This window comes from Myxocyprinus asiaticus, chromosome 4 (assembly GCF_019703515.2).
Source record: "Myxocyprinus asiaticus isolate MX2 ecotype Aquarium Trade chromosome 4, UBuf_Myxa_2, whole genome shotgun sequence".
Classification (NCBI taxonomy): Eukaryota; Metazoa; Chordata; class Actinopteri; order Cypriniformes; family Catostomidae; genus Myxocyprinus; species Myxocyprinus asiaticus.
In genome coordinates, this window is record NC_059347.1 from 6775121 (window position 1) to 6799976 (window position 24856).

Sequence of the window (24856 nt, forward strand, 5' to 3'; positions counted from 1 at the left end):
AAGAAAAGTAGAAAAATATCTTGGCTCAGTAGTTCCTTAAAATGCAAGTGGATGGATGATCAGACTTTTGAAGCTCCAAAAAAGAACAGACAGTCAGCATAAACGTCATCCATATGACTCCAGCTGTTAAACCAATGTCTTCTAATGTGACACGACCACTTTTGGTGCGAAAAAGATCAATATTTAAATACTTTTTAACTCTAAAACTTCGTTTCCGGTATGCACGTGTGACGTAATCACGTTGGCACGTGAGACACATGGAAGAGCAGCGCTGTTTACAACAGAGTAGGAGGAATACTGTACAGAAGCTTTGTTGATTTTGATTTAGATCTGTATTTATGTTTCTTTACTCACAATGGTGCGTTTGTCTGCTTTTCTTGGATGTCTCAACAGAGAAGAGAACATGAGATTATGTCCATAACGTGGCAACGCGAATACATCACACGAGAGACCGCATGAGCTCCACCCTCTCGTGAAGCTTACCGGGAGCATTGGATTATAGTTAAAAGTTACTTAAATATTGATATTTCTTTCGCACCAGAAGCGATCTTATCGCTTTAGAAGACATTAACCACAGGAGTTGTATCGATGACGTTTATGCTGACTCAGAAGTCAAATCGCCATCCAGTTGCATTTTAAGAATCTACTGAGCTGAGAGATTTTTCTTAAAATGTGTTCAGGTAAAGAAAGTCATACACACTTGGGATATCATGAGGGTGAGTAAATGACAGGAGAATTAAAATTTTTAGGTGAACTATCCCTTTAACAGCAGCACCTGTTCAGTCTGCAAACATGCGTTCTTCCACTCTCTTCTCACCTCCAGAGCCACTTCACCATGAGAAGCCTTCAAGGCATAATGTAATGTGACAGGATCTCACATAGCCAGACCTTTGACTAAAACAGCAAAGGTCTGTACTGTATTGCATCTTAAATTAGCCAAAATTCACCCACTTAGACAGAAAGCGCTATCTAACTACATGTAAAGTGATCGATCACAGTCTAATTTCTTATAAGTGCGGTTTAGGGGCAGAGTTATCAAATATACCATCAGTGTTGGGTAGAAACAGATTACATTTGATCTGGATTACATAATTAAAATGTACTTGTAATTGGATTACATTTTAAAATTGCATTATCAGTTTAGTTTTTATCGATTATATTATTAAATTTTTTGATTACATTACCAATCAGCCAACAGTGTGTAATTTACTGATTATGCTCCTAAATTTTAAAAGAGCAGATTGAGCCAAAGCTTGAAAATACGTGTGATTAGGCCTAGCCAGATAGCACTATATACTTTGTGCATTCCCATTCCTAATTTGAACACACACAAATATAACTTATAACTCTCCGGAATTCTAGACACTTCGGTAAAAACATGTAGCAAACAAAGATTTTATAGGTGTTGGTCACACTCACGTGCATCTTTGTTCTTTTGCACCATGCAAATACACTTTGGCCCATGTTTTAGGATGGCAGAAATAGCACCTGTCATAGGTTAAGGCCACACCTTTGATTTGGTACTTAATATATTTAAAATTAATGATTAGATTTATTAAAACATTAAATGAGTAATACAAAATTAATCAGATTAGCTAAAATAAAATCTAAATTATGCTACTGATTACAAATTGTGCAATCAATACTGGATTGCATTTCAGAAGTAATCTAGCTGTTAACACTGTTAATTAATGTTTAATGAAAGGAGTGTTAAATTCATACATGATAAACAGATTAGTTCTCTTATTAAGGGAAGTTTCTTCCCAGGTCTATTGCAAAATAAAAACAGCATGTGATCCACGCTTTCATTACATCACGATTAGACTATTGTAATTCTCTGTACATTGACCTGTCTCAATCTGCTTTATCAGTCAGATACAAGCAAGCAAAATGAGCGCATTCTCCAACGTCCTCACTGTTGTTACGTTGAAATGAATGAATGAAAGTTGAAAGTTACATTTATATAGTGCTTTTCTGATATAGCACTCAAAGCGCTTTACACAGTGAACCGGGGACTCTCCTCAACCACCACCAGTGTGCAGTATACACCTGGATGCTCCCCACGCACCAGCTGTTGGTGGAGAGGAGAGAGTAGAGTTATAGAGCCAATTCATGGATGAGGATTATAAGGTGGCCATGACTGATAAGGGCCAATGGGGGGAATTTGGCCAAGACACCAAGGTTACACCCATACTTTTTTACAGGAAGTGTCCTGGGATTTTTAATGACCACAGGTCAGGACCTTGGTTTAACGTCTCATCTGATGGGTGGTGCCTTTTCACAGTATAGTGTCCCGCCATTATACTGGGGCATTAAGACCCACACGGACCACTGGGTGTGCACCCTCTGCTGGCCTCACTATCACCTCTTACAGCAGCAACCTTAGTTTAGGTCTCCCATCCAGGTAGTGACCAGGCTCAACCCTACTTTGCTTCGTTGGGCAACCAGGCAAGAGCTACAGGGTGATATGGCTGCTGCCATTGTGAAGTCTGTGGCTGTGAATCATTCTGAAACATCCGAATGAACCAAGGCAACCTGATCTCATGAGAAGTCATACAAATTCGTATGAGTTTGCTTAATCATATAAAATCGTACCAGTTCGTTCTCATGAATTCGTACTAATTGTAGATGTGTAAATCCCTGGATGTTTAATGCGGAAGTAAATTAACGTTTAGCATGTCAGAAGATGTTTACATGCTGCTTTATTTTATGTCCTTACCCAAACCCTATTGAATCTAAACCTAACCATAGAGTAGAGTCCCAGAGCATGATTTGAAGTGGAAGGAGTTATGTTATGAATAACGGAATAAAGTAATTGTCATGTTTTAGAAGGAGACAAAGGAGAGTCACCTGACTGGCTTTTGTAATAGTCATACGAACTCATACAATTTAACCAACTGTACAATTTCTCTGTGAGTGTGTTGGAGTGTCTGTCTCTAAACGCGCTCTATGTATGTGCTCCATTTGCGAGTACAACAGCAGCTCTACACGGTTAGGCATGATATGTGCGTTGAGTGGTATGAAAACATTTTACTAAGTACATGAGCCAGTGCAGTGCCACAGCCCTAATTTATACAGCATGTCATAACTTCGAACCACGGAACAAAAAATCAACCTGCGGAAACCATTTAAAAGTAGCCCGATTCCGCAGGAAATCCGCGGACTTGGCAACACTGCAAAAGTTTGCACCAATCGCTGTTAAGTTTTTGTGACAAGGTACCTGTATTTTTTCCAGAATTTCTTGCTAGGTGGAAATATTTTTCATGACAAATTAAAGCTATAAAAACATGTTTTTATTTATGTTTTGACCATATACTATCGTGCAACTGTTATCTATAGATAGTAGCTTTTCGTTTACAAAATATTCTGGCTCGGCCCACTTGCCCTGAAGAATATTTCCATTTGGCCCACTTATTGATGAAGCTGAATATTTATTATTATTCTTGTTTTTTAATAAAAAACATAAAATTTACAAACAAATAGCAATAAACAAAATATTACAGAAGGATAACAAATTTTGTTTACATTAAAACTCAAAGTTTGATTGCTAGCAATACTCTTATGTACTATTTATAAGAGAAAATCAGGTGCTGTTTTTATTTAGAGTATTTAAATATAATTCAACATCTTAGAAATAGTAAAAGCAGCCATTTTATTTGAGAATTTAAATTGATGAATATAGTATTTTGCAAGAAATAGGGGTCTAATTTCAAAAATACACACATTACAGATGCATCTCAATAAATTAGAATGTCGTGGAAAAGTGCATTTATTTCAGTAATTCAACTCAAATTGTGAAACTCGTGTATTAAATAAATTCAATGCACACAGACAGAAGTAGTTTAAGTCTTTGGTTCTTTTAATTGTGATGATTTTGGCTCACATTTAACAAAAACCCACCAATTCACTCTCTCAAAAAATTAGAATATGGTGACATGCCAATCAGCTAATCAACTCAAAACACCTGCAAAGGTTTCCTGAGCCTTCAAAATGGTCTCTCAGTTTGGTTCACTAGGCTACACAATCATGGGGAAGACTGCTGATCTGACAGTTGTCCAGAAGACAATCATTGACACCCTTCACAAGGAGGGTAAGCCACAAACATTCATTGCCAAAGAAGCTGGCTGTTCACAGAGTGCTGTATCCAAGCATGTTAACAGAAAGTTGAGTGGAAGGAAAAAGTGTGGAAGAAAAAGATGCACAACCAGCCGAGAGAACCGCAGCCTTATGAGGATTGTCAAGCAAAATCGATTCAAGAATTTGGGTGAACTTCACAAGGAATGGACTGAGGCTGGGGTCAAGGCATCAAGAGCCACCACACACAGACATGTCAAGGAATTTGGCTACAGTTGTTGTATTCCTCTTGTTAAGCCACTCCTGAACCACAGACAACGTCAGAGGCGTCTTACCTGGGCTAAGGAGAAGAAGAACTGGACTGTTGCCCTCTTTTCAGATGAGAGCAAGTTTTGTATTTCATTTGGAAACCAAGGTCCTAGAGTCTGGAGGAGCCCAAGTTGCTTGAAGTCCAGTGTTAAGTTTCCACAGTCTGTGATGATTTGGGGTGCAATGTCATCTGCTGGTGTTGGTCCATTGTGTTTTTTGAAAACCAAAGTCACTGCACCCGTTTACCAAGAAATTGTGGAGCACTTCATGCTTCCTTCTGCTGACCAGCTTTTTAAAGATGCTGATTTTATTTTCCAGCAGGATTTGGCACCTGCCCACACTGCCAAAAGCACCAAAAGTTGGTTAAATGACCACGGTGTTGGTGTGCTTGACTGGCCAGCAAACTCACCAGACCTGAACCCCATAGAGAATCTATGGGGTATTGTCAAGAGGAAAATGAGAAACAAGAGACCAAAAAATGCAGATGAGCTGAAGGCCACTGTCAAAGAAACCTGGGCTTCCATACCACCTCAGCAGTGCCACAAACTGATCACCTCCATGCCACGCCAAATTGAGGCAGTAATTAAAGCAAAAGGAGCCCCTACCAAGTATTGAGTACATATACAGTAAATGAACATACTTTCCAGAAGGCCAACAATTCACTAAAAATGTTTTTTTTTATTGGTCTTATGATGTATTCTAATTTTTTGAGATAGTGAATTGGTGGGTTTTTGTTAAATGTGAGCCAAAATCATCACAATTAAAAGAACCAAAGACTTAAACTACTTCAGTCTGTGTGCATTGAATTTATTTAATACACGAGTTTCACAATTTGAGTTGAATTACTGAAATAAATGAACTTTTCCACGACATTCTAATTTATTGAGATGCACCTGTATATATAGTGTGTGTGTGTGTTGGCTAATACAGATGTTTGAGGGTGTATTCCTTTTTACAAAATTGTAAAAGTCAATCCAAAACACTTTGCAGTAAACACAATTCCGAAACTGATGGTCAACTGTTTGTTTCTTCAAAGATGAAGTTGAATAGTCCTGTTAAATATAAGGGCAGTGACATAATTATTGACTACACGACAGCCCAGTAGGTGGCGGTATGCACTATGCACATAGTCTGTGAATCTCCATAAAATAAAGAAGAAAGTCGTCCGTGAAGCTCTTTCTGCGGTCGATGCCTTTACATTGATGTTATATTTGTAGTATAGTGTTTGGTTATTTACAGGCAAATTGCTTGATGATTAAACATTAAGGCGCTTGTGTTGATTTATACGCATTTCTCAGTAATCGTTTTGATAAACGCCCATGGGAGTTAATGTGTAGAGGACGTTCAAAGGGATTTTATTTGCAGAAAATATATGTCTCTATGGACAGCAAGGAGTAACTGTGGGGGATGTCTTGGATGCTTTTAGTTAATCACATAATTGCCACCCCTTGGAAACTGAAGTGGCGAGCACCGAACACCGGCATGTGCAACAGGCTTTCTCTGCAGTGGCACAGGCGACAATTAGGATGGCCGTGTGTTTTATTTGCTGGTAAGAAAGACCTAATTGACCTTCCAGTATTAAATGAGGAAGACCTTGATGAACAGTTTGTTCGGGGATCTGGCCCTGGTGGACAAGCCACCAACAAAACCAGCAACTGTGTGGTACTCAAACATACCCCGACAGGTATCGTCGTAAAGGTGAGATCACTTGTGATCAATTCATCATAAAACACATAAAAAGGGAAATTCGTAAATATTATCTAAGATAGATAGCTAATATAAGATGGGTAGATAAGATAATATACGTTTTATCCCCGCTGCAGGTGCTAAATGACCCATAAAGCATTGTTTTCCACAAGTAGGGGTAATACATTTGTTTGGAAAAATGTTAAGGTGCGTAAAAGGCCTTCTTTTGGGTGAGTAAATGATTGGAGAATTTTCATTTTTGGGTGACCTATCCCTTCATCCAAAAATGAAAGTTCTCTCATCATTTACTCACCCTCATGCCATCCCAGATGTTTATGACTTTTTTTCATCTGCAGAACACAAATGAAGATTTTAAGAATATTTCTGCTCTGTAGGTCCATACAATGCAAGTGAATGGGTGCCAAAATTTTGCTCAAATCCACATAAGGGAAGCATAAAAGTAATCCATACTACTCCAGTGGTTAAATCCATATCTTCAGCAGTGATATTATAGGTGTGGGTGAGAAACGGATCGATATTTTTCCCTTTTTTTTTTTTTACTATCAATTCTCCTCCCTGCTCAGTCAGTCTCCTCATCAGTTTCAATTTACCATTCTTCTGTTTTTGGTGATTCACAATTTTAATGCATATCGCCCCCTACTGGGCAGAGAGGAGGATTTATGATAAAGATGGATGTTTCTCACCCACACCTATCATATCACTTTTGAAGACATTGATTGGACCACTAGAGTTTTGTAGATTATTTTATGATCCCTTTTATGTAGATTGTGGAGACTCAAAATTTTGGCACCCATTCACTTCCATTGCGAGGACCTACAGAGCTGAAATATTATTTTAAAAATCTTAATTTGTGTTCTGCAGAAGAAAGAAAGTTGTACACATCTGGGATGCCAGGAAGGTGAGTAAATCATTAGAGAATTTTCATTTTTGGGTGAACTATCCCTTTAAGGTGTGCCTTTTAGCCCCGTTGTACCAGATAGATACAGTTGAAATCAGAAGTTTACATACACCAAGTTAACTGTGCCTGTAAGCAGCTTGGAAAATTCCAGAAAATGATGTCAAGCCTTTAGACAATTAGCTTCTGATAGGAGGTGTACCTATGGATGTATTTTAAGGCCTACCTTCAAACTCAGTGCCTCTGCTTAACATCACGGGAAAATCTAAAAAAATCAGCCAAGGCCTAAGAAAAACAATTGTGGACCTCCACAAGTCTGATTCATCCTTGGGAGCAATTTCCAAACCCCTGAAGGTACCACGTTGATCTGTACAAACAATAGTATGCAAGTATAAACACCATGGGACCACGTAGCCATAATACCGCTCAGGAAGGAGACACATTCTGTGTCATAACGATGAATGTAGTTTGGTGCGAAAAGTGCAAATCAATCCCAGAACAACAGCAAAGGACCTTGTGAAGATGCTGGAGGAAACAGGTAGACAATCAATATCCACAGTAAAACAAGTCCTATATTGACATAGCCTGAAAGGCTGCTGAGCAAGGAAGAGGCCACTGCTCCAAAACCGGCATAAAAAAGCCAGACTACAGTTTGCAAGTGCACATGGGGACAAAGATCTTACTTTTTTGAGAAATGTCTTCTGTTCTAATGAAACAAAAATGTAACTTTGTCCATAATGACCATCATTATGTTTGGAGGAAAAAGGGTGAGGCTTGCAAGCCGAAGAACACCAACCCAGCCGTGAAGCATGGGGATGGCAGCATCATGTTGTGGGAGCGCTTTACTGCAGGAGGGACTGGTGCATTTTGCAAAATAGATGGCATCATGAGGAAGGAAAATTATGTTGATATATTGAAGCAACATCAGCCAGGAAGTTACAGCTCGGTCGCAAATGGATCTTCTAAATGGACAATGACCCCAAGCATACCTCCAAAGTGGAGGCAAAATGGCTTAAGGACAACAAAGTCAAGGTATTGGAGTGGCTATCATAAAGCCCTGACCTCAGTCCGATAGAAAATTTGTGGGCAGAACTGAAAAAGCATGTGCGAGCAAGGAGGCCTAAAAACCTGACTTGGTTACACCAGTTCTGTCTGGAGGAATGGGCCAAAATTCCAGCAACTTATTGTGAGAAGCTTATGGAAGGCTACCCAAAACATTTGACCCAAGTTAAACAATTTAAAGGCAATGCTACCAAATACTAACAAAGTGTATCTAAACTTCTGACCCACTGGGAATGTGATGAAAGGACTAAAAGCTGAAATAAATAATTCTCTCTACTATTATTCTGACATTTCACATTCTTAAAATAAAGAAGTAATCCTAACTGACCTAAGACAGGGAATGTTTTCTACGATTAAATGTCAGGAATTGTGAAAAACTGAGTTTAAATGTTTTTGGCTAAGGTGTATGTCTTCTGACTTCAACTGCAGATAGATGGATAGATAGATAGTTAGCACACGCTCATCTCTGAAATGTCTGTTTAAAAGCGTTTCATCTGGAAAGCATCTCATTCTAATTAACATGAGATAAACAACATACATTTTTACATCATAAATGTGTCAAAGACATCTTTGGAATGTCTTTTTGACATTGTAGAGTAAACATCTTAGACATATACAGATGAGCAAACAACCTAAAAAAAAGTCTTCCAGATGAAAACGCACATTGGATGGATGTTTATTTCATCTGTTGATTTGAAACATTTTAATTAAAAAAGGATGTCATATTCCCTTGCAGTGTCATGAGACCAGATCTGTAGATTTGAACAGAAAGCGGGCACGAGAGATTTTACGACAGAAACTGGACATTGCATATAAGGGTGAGGAAAGTGAGCTGCTGAAACAGAAAAAGGAAACCATGCATAGAAAACAGGACAAAAGGAGAAAAGTAAATCAAAACATTGAAAAAAAGAGACTATTCAAGGAGATGCTTTACTCAGACCAAGGAGATAAGAAATGCTGAAGTGCAAACACGTTTTTTTTTTTTAACAAAGTGAACAAGTATTGCAGATGATAGTTATAAAATTTCACTGTTATAGCATAACATTAGGCCTGTTTATCATGTATGCATTGTGGTGTGTTCACAAAGGGGTCTGTATTATGGTTTAGAAACCTAGACACAGTATTTGGCTCTGCAAAATGTTACAATATATCAACTAAACTAAACGTACTCATTGAGCAAAATTTTACCAATAGTTTTGCTAATCAATTACTTGGTATCTATAATGTATGAGTTACCATTAATATGACACTGCATTAAAATTTGAAAATATTTTATCAAACTTGTTAATAAACAAAGAAACAAACATCAGCGACTTTTACTCTGTATGATTTTTTTCTGAAAAGTTTTCTTCTCAAATTGGTTGGTGCCAAAGAATACCTTCATGAGATCACCTGTTTGGTGAAAAATATTTCCATCATTTTCACATCTTCCTCCTAAGAAAAAAACATTTTCACATCAAATCAAAAAGCACCTTAGTCAATAATGTTTTTGATTAGGAAAAAATAACTGTAAGGGTCATTAAAGACTATCTGGATAACTAAATTTTAACTTATTCAGCCAAGGAGATGTACATTTTTTAAAATATGTTACAAGCTATACTGGAGCCACCAGGGTTTTCTGATTTGAATGTTTTACTGACAGTTAAGTGTGTTTTAAATGATAGTCTGCATTTTGATACATCCAAATAATCTGAGTAGTGCCGTTGTCTCAAATTGTTCCTTAGCCAACTCCTGTTTGCAGTCCTACAGCATAAAATTAATTTTAGACATAAAATGTAATAAACATAAAGGGCATTTATAAGTAACATGAATAGTTCAGAGCTTGCATTTCGGTAGTTTAGAGAGCATAGTTTATTCCCAATTGGGAACATATATTCAGGAAAATCCTCTGATGTACAGATCAGAAGCTATAGCGATATTGCTATATTGGTATGTGTTATAATAGCTTCAAATCAGTTTTTAAACAGGCAATAGAAAAAAAGTTCATTTTCAAGCTGGTGAACTCTGTTTGGAATCCGCTGGATCTGTTTTGAGTGTTAGGACCTTGCATTTCTTTCAGTTTCTGCCAAGCATTCGCGCACCAGGCTTCTGGCAATTATGATGCCTAGAAAGTAAAGCCACATACAAGATGTAGATCTTAGTTACTTTAAGCATAGAGTCAAAAGGAAAAACATAATGAACTGTATGGATATGATTTTTAAATTAATTAATTGTCAAGAACATACAGTTGTGAATTGAGAATTCTTTCAAACAGAAAAATCTGCAATCTTGTGTCTGAGTCTGAAGTCAGTGGTAATGATGAGTGAATTACATTGAACCGTAGCTCTTTAACCAATACAATCCTCAATCTGTGTTGTACATGTTCTAATTTTGATGCATGTTTATGTGGAATTAATTTCATGAAAAATTCATAATAACCTCTTTTAAGCCTCTCCATGGCACTTTTACTCCCAGCATATGTTGGCCTTATTTCCTTACCCAGCTCCTCTATAATGGCTAGAAGTTCAGCATACTTGCTTTGAGGCATTGAGGTTGCAATACAACCCTGCTGAAAAAAATCACAAGCATAATGTAAGATAAACAGAAATGTACCAAATTTTATAGGCTATCACATCACTGTGAAGACATTTTCCAACTATAGGCAAATAAAATGAAGGGTAATAAGCGACAAACACACCTGTGAAAAACTCAGCGACGGAGGTCCAAAATCATTAGGAATAGATTTGTAAGACTGTGTAGCTAAACTCTGAGTCTGGGAGTGCACCACTGCAGCTTGTAATTGAAACACATGAATATCAAGTTAAGACTCATCAAAATTATCAATCAAATTATGAAATTAATCTATTGAATATATGAAAATTTTAACTTTAAAAAAATATACAAATAATTAAATAGTGAAATATTTTACAGAAATACATAGAAGGCAAAGTGAAATATTAAATATACAGTGGACATAAATCATTAGATATGGCTAGAAATGTATTTAATAATAATAATTTAAAAAAAAAACTGCTTGAAGTAGGCCTTAAAGGGATAGTTCGCCCAACAATAAAAATTCTCATCATTTACTCACACTTATGCCATCCCAGATGTGTATGATTTGAACTCAAATTAGATTTTTAGAAGGATTTCTCAGCTCTTTTTGGTGCATACAATGCAAGTGAATGGGTGCCAGAATTTCGAAGCTCAAAAAAATTAAATAATTCAGCAAAAAAATTAATCCATAAGACTCCAGTGGTTAAATCAATGTCTTCACAAGTGATATGATAGGTATTTTATGTGCTCTTTGGAGCATCAAAATTTTGGCACCCATTGCATTGTGTGGACCTACAAAGCTGAAATATTCTTCTAAAAATCATAATTTGTGTTCTGCAGAAGAAAGAAAGTCATACACAGATGGGATGGCATGAAGGTGAGTAAATCATGAGAGAATTTTCATTTTTGGGTGAACTATCCCTTTAAACAGTCACTTTGTTTCTAATAAAACATAGCTGTGCTGGATGTTCTAATTTTATTAAAATTTCAATAATGTTCAATTGGCCTATGCCTATTTTGAAACACTGGTAGAGTTAAAGATGATACAATGTTACATTGATTGTATTCAAATTTAATTTCATAATATATGTAATTCTTAATTTATGCTGTATTTATTTGTATCCATTATATGCCTCTATATTAAACTAGGGTTTCTAAAGAATGGGTCGTTTTTGTCCCCATCTTCAGTTCATGCGCTTCCATAAACGCTGGGTGGCATCAAAGGTTCAAATAGCGTTTACGATCAGAGTCAGACATATTTTTGACCGGGGGGAGGGGGAAAGAGTGGAATGGGACGAATGAATCACCCAAACTACACGCTTTTATTGCCATTTTGTCCTCATCCATTACAAAATTGGGAATTGAAATTATGTTTACGACGCAGTATTCTCCTATTAAACTTTATTTCCAAAGACGTAATCTTCGTGCGAACGAGGGGGGTTACAATTAAATAGTAAAAATGGCGTATACGAATCTGCTGTTGACCCTACAGTATATGAAACTGGACAAAACTGCAGAATTCGGGTTCCCAATGTATTCATTTTATCATAAAATTTTGCATCGTTTTAACCGAGAACAGATTAAACATTTAATATTTGGTCATACCTTGATACACGGAAATTCCTGGAACATGCTGGTGGGCGTTAGGTTTGTAAGACATTCCCAAAGACATTGTAGTAAATCAAATCGCCCTGAAATCACTGCGTTCCTGTATCCCTCCGACAGTTTTTTTGTTTACAGCACAGCTGCACCGCAAATATGGCCGTCACTTATTGACACCCACCTTGCAGAATCTCCAAATTATCTAAGTGGCAAGGAAAACAGCTACGTTACTGTAAAACGTGATTTACTACTACACAATGATTTCAGAATTGTATTCAATATACTGTATATACACACACATTTTCTGACCAAAAATTTCAAAGAAAGAGACATGCAATTATTTAATTATTTTATTCATTTATTTATTTTTTTTTTACATCATTTGTTTGTAGCTGGGAAAGGCTCCAGCACCGCCTACACAGGATAAGCCGTTAAAAAAAAAAAAAAAAGGATGATTTGTTTGTTTGCTTGGATTGAAATTAAAAATGTGCACTGGATGAATTCCATTCATAACTGGGAAGAATCAGCTGGCAGGATATGATCCTATATACATAGATAGCCTAGCATATAATGATTATTACAATCAGGTTAAGACTTGTGCGTTCATGATATTGCAGGTTTTCAGTGATCAGTCTTTTAGATTATTCAAAAAAATTACATATACTGCATTAAGAATGGCTTGACAAGCTTATTGTTTTGCTGTAAAAACACTCAATTCAGCATTCTTACATTTCCATAGGTTAAAGTAATAATGTAGGAAACAATACCTCCAGTGTTACTATTTTAATTAGGCATCTGTGTCCTCGTACCGTAGCACTAGTTTTGCACGGGTGAGCCCGGTGTTGTGTCGAAGTCTGTTCTCCCTATGTTTAATGATTAACGGCACGAGGAACACTAACCTAAGGGAAAACATAAGGGGGACAGACTTCGACACAACACCGGAATTCACTTTACTGCTTCCGCGTTGGTTAAACCAATCACAATCCTGCTCTTGAAGAGTTTGACCAATAAACGATAAGGTGGATTTTTAAAAACCTAGAAAGCCTGCTATAAAGCTGTTTACCATTGCAGGTTGTAATATTTCTTTTTGTGAAATAGCGACCCTTTTAATCGGAACTCTTTTTGGAAAACTAAGATGGGAAAAGGTAACAATGCGTAAAGTTTACGAACGAGCGTGTAACAATAGACATTTATCGATCATGCTTCTGCTGTGATAGGCGTAAAGCAATAAGAAAAAATAAAACTACTATTAATTACTTATTTTAGTGACCGCTAAGATATCACATATATTGTGGAATTGTATTTTTGAGGAATTAAATAATACATTCTGCAACTTGACCCTTTGAGTTGTGCTGTTTCAGGCTGTATGCATCTAATATTTTGAGAGAGAACCTTTGCTCATGTGCCCGTTAGGTAAACTGAAAACTTCAACTTTTGCCAAACGAAGACTCGACAATGTGAAAGAAGCTAAAGAAAACAAACATGAAAAGTCCATGGTAGGAGATGTGCTTTTAGTTACGTATACCTGTGGGAATTGTTGTTATTGAGCGATACTCTGTCATAAAATTTGTTTAAATCTTTTTATAATTATTATTATTATTGTTGTTGTTGTTGTTGTTGTTGTTTGTTTTTGTTTTGCTCGTCACTATAGACACAACAGTGTGTTTGGCTTGAAATGTAAAATCTTATTATGAACATCTCCCTTTGTCTCCCAGACGTGCCAAGGGCAATCAACAATACACAGTTGTCTAAATCCAAGCAAGCTACGCGCCCCACTCCGGAACAGCCCTCTTGCCCCAATTCATGAGGACAATTCTGTAACAAGCAGTTCCCCTAATAACACAAGCAAACCAAGTGAAGGTATTTGTTTAAAATGGTATTAACATTATACAAATGTTTTATACACACACAACGTTTTTGTCCATATCAGAGTTAGGCAAGAGTAGCTAAATAATTGTGTTTGAAAAAGCAGTGTATGCTAAATAGCTACCCAAGTATCTTATGACCCATGCAGAGCTCTTTGTTTTTGGGTGGTCTGTCCTGCCTTGCTGATGCCCTTTAAAATATGCATCTGCATATCCCACCTTTTTAAGTTGCAGAGGTTGATCACTGAAGATGAAAACTCATTAATAACTACCACTTTGAAGAGCAATGTATATCCAGTTCAAAGCAGTCAGTTGATATTGATCTAACATTAAAAGGCCAATCTTACTGTAAAACTAAATGAAACTTGGATATTTATATACATATGGTTTACCACCAGCAAATTATCAGCTGGAATTGTGACAATTGTGACGCTGTAGATTTTGAGAGAGTGGCAGAGCTGGTCCATTCTTATTGAACATAATTATTAAAAGAGCTGTGTAGAAACAAATAACCGTTCCAGTTCAGATACTCTACACTGCATTTCTCTTTCTCTCACTAGGAAAAGGTACAAGTGAGTTGAAAGCACCTAAACAAAAGAACACTGGCAAGCAGATCCAATGGGATCCAATTTGTGGTTCAAATGTGCAGACTGCTGTGCTCCATGAAGATTCTGAAATAACAAAACAAACTAAATCTGGGCCAGGGTCTAACAGCAAAAAGTCAACAAGCAGGAAGTATGTCTGCCTGGAAATATCTAATGAACAGCTGGATGCTTTGACCATCATATAATATCATGTGATTCAGTTTTGGGGTTTTTTCTGTTTGCTGCTGGATCTTTTTGAGTGTTCTTTTGAGTCATTTTTCTATACACTGAGATTTTTTTGGCAGGATCATCTGACCCTGTGATTTGTCTCATTTACTTGTTTCTTTTTGTTTTCAGATTGAAAGGCAAAGATTCTGAACACAATCGAAAGGTCACAGATTATTATCCTATTAGACGGAGTTGCAGGAAAAGCAAAGCGGAGTTAAAGGTTTGTAAATTCTTCCATGATTTGTTGTGCTACCGAGAGACAATTAAAAAAATGTGTTTTTGTTTTCTTAACAGTATGTGTTTGCAATTCTACTTGCCTGTACATTTTCATTTGATAAACCAATTTACATTAAGTATTTTGGCTTTGATTTGTCACTGTATCCATTACATTTACAATCCCAGTGTCTCAAACTACATTATTCTATCAAATCAAGACCTAAACATAAGGCATGTTGTGTTAAAACAGTGCGAAAAGCAGCAGCACATTGATGACCTTATCACAAACAATGTAGAAGTGGGGCTGAAGGTAAGCATTTAAAACTGATCTCTCTGCCATTTGGTGCAAACTTGTTATTTCTGGGTTTAAGCAACTTGTATTTGTCAAACAGGTGAAACATATTGAAGGAAAAGGAAGAGGCGTTTTTGCAGACAGAGAGTTCCAGAAAGGCCAGTTTGTAGTGGAGTATCATGGGGATTTGCTAGAGATTGATGATGCTAAGGAAAGAGAATCTCAATATGCTCAAGACCCAACCACAGGCTGCTATATGTACTACTTCCGCTACCTCGACAAAACATACTGGTGAGTAGTGATCATTTGTGTATTTTATTGTAACATTAGCTTTTGGTGTAAAGGCTTATTCACCTAGCGAATTGCATACACAGATATCATCCAATGATTTCTGCCTCAAAATATTTACAATGAACATGAAGAGTTTGCATAGATTATTCCAGCCATTACAAGCTTTAATACAAGGTACAATTCAACCCATAACAATTTCCAGTAATTTATTTCCAGTAATAATTTCCTTCAATGCCATGTCAAATATACTGTATATACTTGACTTTTGAGGGGAATTGCTATTGGTCACATAGTGATATAAAAGGGTAATTGTTTGTGTACTTGAACTTTTTTTAGTGTGGATGCTACCAAAGAAACCAACCGTCTGGGACGACTGATTAACCACAGTAAAAATGGCAACCTTCAGACCAAAATACATGATATAAATGGCATACCTCACCTCATCCTTCTGGCCTCCAGAGACATCGAGGTAGATGAGGAGCTGCTTTACGATTATGGTGACCGAAGTAAAGAAGCCATTGCTGCTCATCCTTGGCTCAAACACTAACTCGCTTTTATATAAGTTGTTGTTGGCATTTGTATTATAACAAGACACTTGTTCTGTTTACATGTAGTTATGTAAAGATACAAGTAATGTGTTGCCAAAAGTCAATTTACCTTAAAATGAATTGTACTCTGTATTGTGATAGACCCACAGTGCCTATAACTTATTTCTTAAAGGATTGTTATATCGTGGGTTTATGCTGAATGAAGCCCTCTAACATTTTGAGCCATTTGCTAACCTCTAGCTTCATGATAAAGGAATGGTGGATGATTCCATTCAGTTGAGTATTATTTTTTAATAGATTTGTGCAAAATGAAGTGTTTTAATGTGCACTGGAGTTGATTTTAAAACATGTTTGGTCCAATTTTTTCATTGAATTATTTGTATATTTTAAGCTCATTTAAAATGTACATTGTTCACAAGCACAAAATATAAACACTGCTTAAAAACATGTTTTAATAAACAATTTAAAGGAATAGTGTATAAATTGTTTGGATTTCTTTCAGTAGACAAAGTTCAGTGATTAAACTTTATAATTTTCTTAGCCTTTTTCCTTCATTTGGACAGGAATGGAATTATAACTTGTGATTAAAGCCACATTCCATGTAATATCCTTGTAGCTCTATATCATTTAAGAAATTAATTGCATTACAAATCATCTGTTCAGCAACCCCTTAACTAAAATACATTAAAATACTGTTGTATATATTTATGAAGTATCTTCTTAAAAATGCCTAGTGAAATCTCATGCTAATTAACATTATGAATGTGGTGATATAAAAAACAATCATGTGATTTCCTTTCCAAAAGCTGTCTAACCCTAATCCATGTAGCTTCAAACTGATAAGCCTATTGTAATGTCACTACATATTATGGCCAAAAACATCTAGGTTATGAAAGGATGGTAATGAAAGTGGATCTTTTAAACTATTGCCCTCAAACTAAGAGCTAAGGTGTTTAGAGGGTCATTCTACCATTAACATAAATGTATTAATGTTCCACCTCACACTCCGTGAGAACATCAATTAAACAAAGATGAGTTGAAAAATGGCTTTGTACTTGAAAGTATTCAGAAGTAGTTGGAGATGGGCACTTCAGAGGGATATCAAGCCTTCATGCAGTATTACTGTAAAACAACGTCATGTTAGGGGTTTATCTGGTTTCATGTGTATTTGTCTGTGCCATAAAGTAAAGACAATCACTGCAGTTCATTTTTCATTGTTGATTTTTTTTTGTGAGGTTTTGCTGATTTGATAGTTATTTTTGTTGAAATGAGAACCTGAAAAGGAGCAAAAAAAAAAAAAAAAAAAAATAATGTCAGACTTTTTATGTCATAATGCCTTAAATTGCTTCAGAAGACATGGATTAAACCACTGGAGTCTTATGGATTACTTTTATGATGTCTTTCAGCTTCAAAGGTCTGGCCACCATTCACTTGCATTGTAAGGACCAACAGAGCGGAGATATTTTTCAAAAATTATTTGTGTTCTGCAGAAGAAAGAAATTCATACACATTTGGAATGGCATGAGGGTGAGTAAATGATGACACATGGTGATAGTCTTGGGTAAATTAGTACAGTGCTGTGAAAAAGACTTTCTTCTGCTGAACACAAACAAAGATTTTTAGAAAAGTGTCTCAGCTTTGTTGGTCCATTCAAGTGAATGGCAGCCAGAACTTTGAAGCTCAAAAAGGCAGTATAAAATAATAATAATAAAAAAAAAAGACTCCAGTGGTTAAATCCATGTCTTGAAAAGCAATATAACAGGTGTGGGTGAGAAATCTTTTTATTCCTTTTTTTACTATAAATGTCCACTTTCACTTCCACATTCTTTTTGTTTTTGCTGATTTGCATTCTTTGTGCATACTGCCACCTACTGGGCATGGAGGAGAATTTATAGTAAAGAAAGGACTTCAATATTTATCTGTTTCTCACCCACACCTACAGTGCATCCGGAAAGTATTCACAGCGCTTCACTTTTTCCACATTATGTTATGTTACAGCCTTATTCCAAAATGGATTAAATTCATTATTTTCCTCAAAATTCTACAAACAATACCCCATAATGACAACATGAAAGAAGTTTGTTTGAAATCTTTGCAAATGTAAAAAAAAAAAAAAAAATCACATGTACATAAGTATTCACAGCCTTTGCTCAACACTTTGTTGAAGCACCTTTGGCACCAATTATAGCCTCAAGTCTTTTTGAGTATGATGCTACAAGCTTGGCACAACTATTTTTGGGCAGTTTCTCCCATTCTTCTTTGCAGGACCTCTCAAGCTCCATCAGGTTGGATGGGGAGCGTCGGTGCACAGCCATTTTCAGATCTCTCCAGAGATGTTCAATCGGGTTAAAGTCTGGGCTCTGGCTGGGCCACTCAAGGACATTCACAGAGTTTTCCCGGAGCCACTCCTTTGTTATCTTGGCTGTGTGCTTAGGGTCATTGTCCTGTTGGAAGATGAACTGTCGCCCCAGTCTGAGGTCCAGAGCGCTCTGGAGCAGGTTTTCATCAAGGATGTCTCTGTACATTGCTGCATTCATCTTTCCCTCGATCCTGACTAGTCTCCCAGTTCCTGCCACTGAAAAACATCCCCACAGCATGATGCTACCACCACCATGCTTCACTGTAGGGATGGTATTGGCAAGGTGATGAGCGGTTCCTGGTTTCCTCCAGACATGACACTTGCCATTCAGGCCAAAGAGTTCAATCTTTGTTTCTCATGGTCTGAGAGTCCTTCAGGTGCCTTTTGGCAAACTCCAGGTGGGCTGTCATGTGCCTTTTACTGAGGAGTGGCTTCCGTCTGGCCACTCTACCATAGGGGCCTGATTGGTGGAGTGCTGCAGAGATGGTTGTTCTTCTGGAAGTTTCTCCTCTCTCCACAGAGAAATGCTGGAGAATTGTCAGAGTGACCATCGGGTTCTTGGTCACCTCCCTGACTAAGGCCCTTCTCCCCCGCTCGCTCAGTTTGGCCAGGCGGCCAGCTCTAGTAAGAGTCCTGGTGGTTCCAAACTCCTTCCATTTAGGGATGATGGAGGCCACTGTGCTCATTGGGACCTTCAATGCTGTAGAAATTTTTCTGTACCCTTCCCCAGATCTGTGCCTCGATACAATCCTGTCTCGGAGGTCTTCAGACAATTCCTTGGACTTCATGGCTTGGTTTGTGCTCTGACATGCACTGTTAACTGTGGGACCTTATATAGACAGGTGTGTGCTTTTCCAAATCATGTCCAATCAACTGAATTAACCACAGGTGGACTCCAAGCAAGCTGTAGAAACATCTCAAGGATGATCAGTGGAAACAGGATGCACCTGAGCTCAATTCGCTATATGCATGGAACGTTAATTACAACTTCCGGAATAATATAAGCCAGCTCAAAAACTTCCGGTGAAACGTCACTTGCTGTAGCGGCATATTCAGTTTTCTGATAGATAACAGTGTAGCCTGTATCTTTTTATTCTTCTTTATATATATATATATATATATATATATATATATATATATATATATATATATATATATATATATATATATATATAGTTAGGCCTAACAGCTATTCACTTGTTCAAATAGATTTTAAAAATAAGTGAACGAAATGAAAAAGACGTTTAAATTTCAGCGTTGTGAATGGACGACAGCTGAGCACTGTTGCGTCCCTCAGTAAAATTCAATTCGGCTATTAGTTTTCACACTTTCCCCTCCGACGACCAACAAAGAAAGAAATGGATCTCAAATATAAGAAGTCAACCTAACCATCTCTCACCATACCCGTGTGTGTAGTCGACACACAGAGCCGGCTGAACTAGGAGGTAGGCGGAGGCTGAAGCCTGGTGCCGTGTTGTTTCCCTGGAACAATTACTCTCTTGGAGTGAGAAGGCTTGGAGTTTGGGAACGGAGAGCAAGGCCAGAAATTGTGCAGAATGGGGAAGATGTTGGCCCAATATACGCCAACGACCATGATTACGGCACAGCTCCGGACCCCGCATTTGTTGACGCTGTTCTCAGCGAAAACGAAAGAATTCGCGACAAGATTGTACAGTTGAGGCAGCAGCTGGAGCAGTTGTCACTCAAACAGCGTTTTGGGCTACAGCGTTTTTCAGGCTCTGACAGGGACATCCGTTTCTACACAAGGTATTTAAGCCCACTTTTTAAATAGCCTAAGTGACTCCTCACTAATACCTATCATTACCAGTCTATTTTGTTATGTCACGTTTGTTCACTTCTTAAGTGCGATTGACTAATATTTCTTGTTCTGTTATTCAGGCTTGTTGTTCAGGCTTTTTAATTTGTCCTTGGCTAACATAAAAAAACATACAGCCAACTAAATTAAAGAGTTGTCCACAGACGTTACTTATGCCACTAAATGCGACTATAAATCTTGTAAATGTAATTTCCTCATTAACACTTAGGCTACAAGCAAATGTTCTCCAAGGCACAAACGTTTAATGAAAGTTTCTAAGAATGCGAACAGACGGTCATACAGACAGACGAATGCAAGTTACTTGAGATTCACCTCTGACTAACATAGTGAACACGCTATCAAAATAAGAACCTCGAATTTACTAAAATACTTTTCACTTTTAACTAGACTCAAGAAATGAAAAGAAATGCAAGACATATATGCATACCATGACATTTCTATTTTTCCAGGGTCTCCTCTTATGACCACCTGATGCGGTTTTGGCAGCTCATTGAACCATCACTGCAATTCATGGTGCGAGTTTCCAGAGCAAGAATTACAGTGACTCTGCAAAAAGTGCTGCCATGGTATATTATTACAATTACTTTTTACGATTTTATCATGTAACCATAAACATTAATGTCCTATTAACAGTAATAACCTATTCTGCATTACAGCAAATGTAAGAATATTTTTTAAATATATTTCATCTGACAGTCTTTACAGCCAATAGATGAACTGTTCCTCTTCCTGAACTACCTTGCCCTTGGACTGAAACAGAGGGACCTGGCTGATCGGTATGGGGTCCATCAATCTACCGTCAGCAGGATCATCCTTACATGGAGCAGTTTTTTTGTTCTGTATTCTTGGCTCACAGCAAATTTGGATGCCCCAACACAAAATTAATGAGCACTTGCCAGTAGAGTTCAGAGATTACGCAGACACTACCGTAATCCTGGACTGCACAGAGCTCAGATGCCAAACACCTACCGCTCCTTTGCTCCAAAGTGAAGTGTATTCAAACTACAAGTCCTGAATTCCTGAAAGGAATGATTGGCATGGCCCCCCCATGGTGCTATAACCTTTGTTTCTCCCCTCTTTGCTGGCTCAGTAAGTGACAAGCAGCTCATTGCAGAGTCAGGAACACTTACATTACTTAGGCAGGATATGGCAATAATGGTGGACAGAGGCTTTCTTGTGGATGACTGTGTGTCCTGTAAAGTGTACAGGCTTGCATTTCCTTCTGGGAGACCTCAGATGCCAGCACACGAGGTCAAGGAGACCCAGGCTATTGCACATCTGAGAGTGCATGTTGAGCACCTTATTCACCATTTAAAGGAACACAAATTCTTTGACACGGTCATCCCCCTAAATATGTGTGGTAACATTTAACCAGCTCTCTGTAGTTGCATGCCTTCTGTTAAATTACCAGAGTGACCCACTTGTAAAAGCTTGGTCTAAATAGACACATCAAGACCAGTGCGCAGTTCTGTTTAGTATTTAAACTATTTTACTGTTGTTAGCTACTGCTATTGTTACATGATATAGAATGGATTTACATCTCTACAACTTCATACAGGGATCTGTATTTTCCCCTCATTTTCAGTTTCATACTTCTAGTGAATAAACCCACATTTGTTTGTAAATGCCTTTTTTTTTAATGGCTCCCCAAAGCATTGTGTATTTTATTGTGCTTCATTACAAACAGCATTTAAACAATACTATTTTTAGGTATTAATGAGTTATAACCTCAAACATAAATAACATTTATAAGAAAATATGTAATTTAATAAATTAATGATGACATGTTCAACTACATAACATAATTTGTATACATTGTATACTAGAATTCTGTTCTATTAGAATATACACTATATTGCCAAAAGTATTCGCTCATCTGCCTTTAGACGCATATGAACTTAAGTGACATCCCATTCTTAATCCATAGGGTTTAATATGACGTTGGCCCACCCTTTGCAGCTATAACAGCTTCAACTCTTCTGGGAAGGCCTTCCACAAGGTTTAGGAATGTGTTTATGGGAATTTTTGACCATTCTTCCAGAAGCGCATTTGTGAGGTCAGACACTGATGTTGGACGAGAAGGCCTGGCTCGCAGTCTTCGCTCTAATTCATCCCAAAGGTGCTCTGTCGGGTTGAGGTCAGGACTATGTGCAGGCCAGTCAAGTTCTTCCACACCAAACTCGCTCATCCATGTTTTTATGGACCTTGCTTTGTGCACTGGTGCGCAGTCATGTTGGAACAGGAAGGGGCCATCCCCAAACTGTTCCCACAAAGTTGGGAGCATGGAATTGTCCAAAATCTCTTGGTATGCTGAAGCATTCAGAGTTCCTTTCACTGGAACTAAGGGGCCAAGCCCAGCTGCTGAAAAACAACCACACACCATAATCTCCCCTCCACCAAACTTCACAGTTGGCACAATGCAGTCAGACAAGTACCGTTCTCCTGGCAACCGCCAAACCCAGACTCGTCCATCAGATTGCCAGATGGAGAAGCATGATTCGTCACTCCAGAGAATGCGTCTCCACTGCTCTAGAGTCCAGTGGCGGCGTGCTTTTCACCACTGCATCCGACGCTTTGCATTGCACTTGGTGATGTATGGCTTGGATGCAGCTGCTCGGCCATGGAAACCCATTCCATGAAGCTCTCTACGCACTGTTCTTGAGCTAAACTGAAGGCCACATGAACTTTGGAGGTCTGTAGTGATTGACTCTGCAGAAAGTTGGCGACATCTGCGCACTATGCACCTCAGCATCCGCTGACCCCGCTCTGTCATTTTACATGGCCTACCACTTCATGGCTGAGTTGCCGTCATTCCCAATCGCTTTCACTTTGTTATAATACCACTGACAGTTGACTGTGGAATATTTAGTAGCGAGGAAATTTCATGACTGGACTTGTTGCACAGGTGGCATCCTATCACAGTACCACGCTGGAATTCACTGAGCTCCTGAGAGCGGCCCATTCTTTCACAAATGTTTGTAGAAGCAGTCTGCATGCCTAGGTGCTTCATTTTATACACCTGTGGCCATGGAAGTGATTGGAACACTTGAATTCAATTATTTGGATGGGTGAGCGAATACTTTTGGCAATATAGTGTATTTGTCGCAGATGACAATAGTGAGCACATGAAAACTGCTCAGAAATGTAATGAAAACCAAACTATTTGAACTTTGTAAAGTTGTAAAGATTTGTAAAAATTAACAATAGACTCTCTACATTTGTAGAGATTTGTACCAATGATCAATACATATCAGTTAAATTTTTGTATAGATTTGCAAAAATGAACAATAAAACCTGAACCAAAACATATGAACTGATTGAAAGTTAATAATGGAAATTTTCAAGCCAAAAGCATAGGTAGGTAAAAGTAATCAACCTTTTGTTTGATTGTTTTTGACTCTCCCATCTCCGAATATTCTTTGAATAAACATGTTATCTTCAGCGTAGACAACAAAATCACACCATTCTGAACCAGTGATGAGTAATTGGCCCTGTATCAGCCAGTAGTATGCGTGAGATTGTTTGAGCTGTAGCACTCCATCGGAGACACTAAGGTAGGCACAGTCTACATAGCTTCTCACATTTGGGCACTTCACTTCCAGCAGTCCAAACACAGGTTCAGCTTTAGGGTCGTACACCAACCCATCTGGTGATGAGCCAAGCCAAGGTGCATCAGGGTGGATGATGAAATCACAAGGGTAGTGATTTATCTCCTTAACAAAGCAGTATTCCTCTACTGCTTTGGGCTCCATCTGAAGGCCCCTCTTCATTTCTCCTCTCTAATAGCCTGGCCGCAAAATTCTCAGTGCCAGGCTCTCTGCTGAGGACTGTCCTCTCACATGGCAAACTTCTCTAGAAATACATTAACATATACAAACACCATAAGTTTTTAAATAACATGAAAAACAAAAGTTTACAAAGTTTACAATTACCTGAATCTAGAGGAAGTCACACGCGGCTTTCTTAATTGATGCCATTCCTTTTTTCTCAATTTGGTGTGCCATGCCCTCTGATGTTGCTAGAGAATTCATGTGCAGCTGCTGATGGTAGCTTAACACAAAACAGCACTCTGAGGGACCCAGACAGTAGCCATAAAGGGGTAATGATGGTTGTGGTGGTATGGTGGTATGTGGGCAAGTTTATGGTGGACTCCATGCTGGAAGGTGATAAGAGAGAACACTCCCTTCTTGAACTTTTCCAAAGGCACTGTCCACCAATGGTACATCCCCTGCTATTCCCATTGTTGATATGGGTGGAGCAGTTTCCCTTGGCATTCCTTGGTAAATCTCATTCACACGCAGAACTGACATGTCTGGAAGGTCACAGGTCTGGTCACAGGCCCCTTTGTACAAGTTACTCCTGAAAATATACACGACTGAACAGTTAGACAAGCGTTTATGTACTGTTTGTTATTATCATAAATGAATGCTTTTCATGTCAAATTCTACTTCA

At 38.0% G+C, this 24856-nt stretch overlaps 3 protein-coding genes and 1 long non-coding RNA gene across 7 annotated transcripts; 3 read left to right on the forward strand and 1 right to left on the reverse strand.

The window, feature by feature from the left end:
* The first annotated feature begins 5531 nt into the window (after nt 1-5531).
* On the forward strand, nt 5532-9353 carry mtrfr (mitochondrial translation release factor in rescue). The gene is made up of 2 exons (XM_051690213.1): nt 5532-6081; nt 8784-9353. The coding sequence occupies exons 1-2, from the start codon at nt 5791-5793 to the stop codon at nt 9006-9008; spliced, it is 516 nt and encodes a 171-aa protein (XP_051546173.1). The 5' UTR covers nt 5532-5790; the 3' UTR covers nt 9009-9353.
* Nucleotides 9354-9491: 138 nt separating this feature from the next.
* LOC127436265 (cyclin-dependent kinase 2-associated protein 1-like) lies at nt 9492-13097 on the reverse strand. 4 transcript variants are annotated; one of them, XM_051690330.1, is made up of 5 exons: nt 12952-13097; nt 12188-12386; nt 10725-10813; nt 10466-10595; nt 9492-10151 (listed from the first exon to the last, which is right to left on the reverse strand). In XM_051690330.1, exons 2-5 carry the CDS (start codon nt 12252-12254, stop codon nt 10084-10086), a joined length of 354 nt encoding a protein of 117 aa, XP_051546290.1. In that variant the 5' UTR covers nt 12255-12386; nt 12952-13097; the 3' UTR covers nt 9492-10083. The 4 variants fall into 4 exon arrangements, with proteins under 4 accessions (XP_051546290.1, XP_051546299.1, XP_051546275.1 ...); XM_051690339.1 differs by having other exon boundaries at nt 10466-10592; nt 12952-13096; XM_051690315.1 differs by having other exon boundaries at nt 10725-10819; nt 12952-13090.
* Nucleotides 13098-13189: 92 nt separating this feature from the next.
* On the forward strand, nt 13190-16652 carry kmt5ab (lysine methyltransferase 5Ab). Its single transcript, XM_051689875.1, has 8 exons — nt 13190-13329; nt 13598-13680; nt 13900-14044; nt 14610-14784; nt 14991-15081; nt 15328-15387; nt 15470-15660; nt 15997-16652. The coding sequence occupies exons 1-8, from the start codon at nt 13320-13322 to the stop codon at nt 16205-16207; spliced, it is 966 nt and encodes a 321-aa protein (XP_051545835.1). The 5' UTR covers nt 13190-13319; the 3' UTR covers nt 16208-16652.
* Nucleotides 16653-19783: 3131 nt separating this feature from the next.
* Nucleotides 19784-23711, forward strand: LOC127436381 (uncharacterized). Its single transcript, XR_007896385.1, has 3 exons — nt 19784-20334; nt 20854-20970; nt 21101-23711. It is a non-coding gene; the product is annotated as an uncharacterized LOC127436381 (long non-coding RNA).
* Nucleotides 23712-24856: the final 1145 nt, after the last annotated feature.

What these genes read in the sequence shown, in the direction of transcription:
- kmt5ab (XM_051689875.1), top strand. An exon ending in AAAAAGTCAACAAGCAGGAA is followed by an intron (nt 14,785 to 14,990) that starts GTATGTCTGCCT and finishes TTTTGTTTTCAG; the next exon opens with ATTGAAAGGCAAAGATTCTG. An exon ending in AAAGCAAAGCGGAGTTAAAG is followed by an intron (nt 15,082 to 15,327) that starts GTTTGTAAATTC and finishes GTGTTAAAACAG; the next exon opens with TGCGAAAAGCAGCAGCACAT.
- LOC127436265 (XM_051690315.1), bottom strand. Translation starts at nt 12,254, where the DNA reads ATGTCTTTGGGAATGTCTTACAAACCTAACGCCCACCAGCATGTTCCA. An exon ending in CGTCGCTGAGTTTTTCACAG is followed by an intron (nt 10,596 to 10,724) that starts GTGTGTTTGTCG and finishes GATTTTTTTCAG; the next exon opens with CAGGGTTGTATTGCAACCTC. An exon ending in CATGGAGAGGCTTAAAAGAG is followed by an intron (nt 10,152 to 10,465) that starts GTTATTATGAAT and finishes TTTACTTTCTAG; the next exon opens with GCATCATAATTGCCAGAAGC.
- mtrfr (XM_051690213.1), top strand. Translation starts at nt 5,791, where the DNA reads ATGTCTTGGATGCTTTTAGTTAATCACATAATTGCCACCCCTTGGAAA. An exon ending in CGACAGGTATCGTCGTAAAG is followed by an intron (nt 6,082 to 8,783) that starts GTGAGATCACTT and finishes ATTCCCTTGCAG; the next exon opens with TGTCATGAGACCAGATCTGT.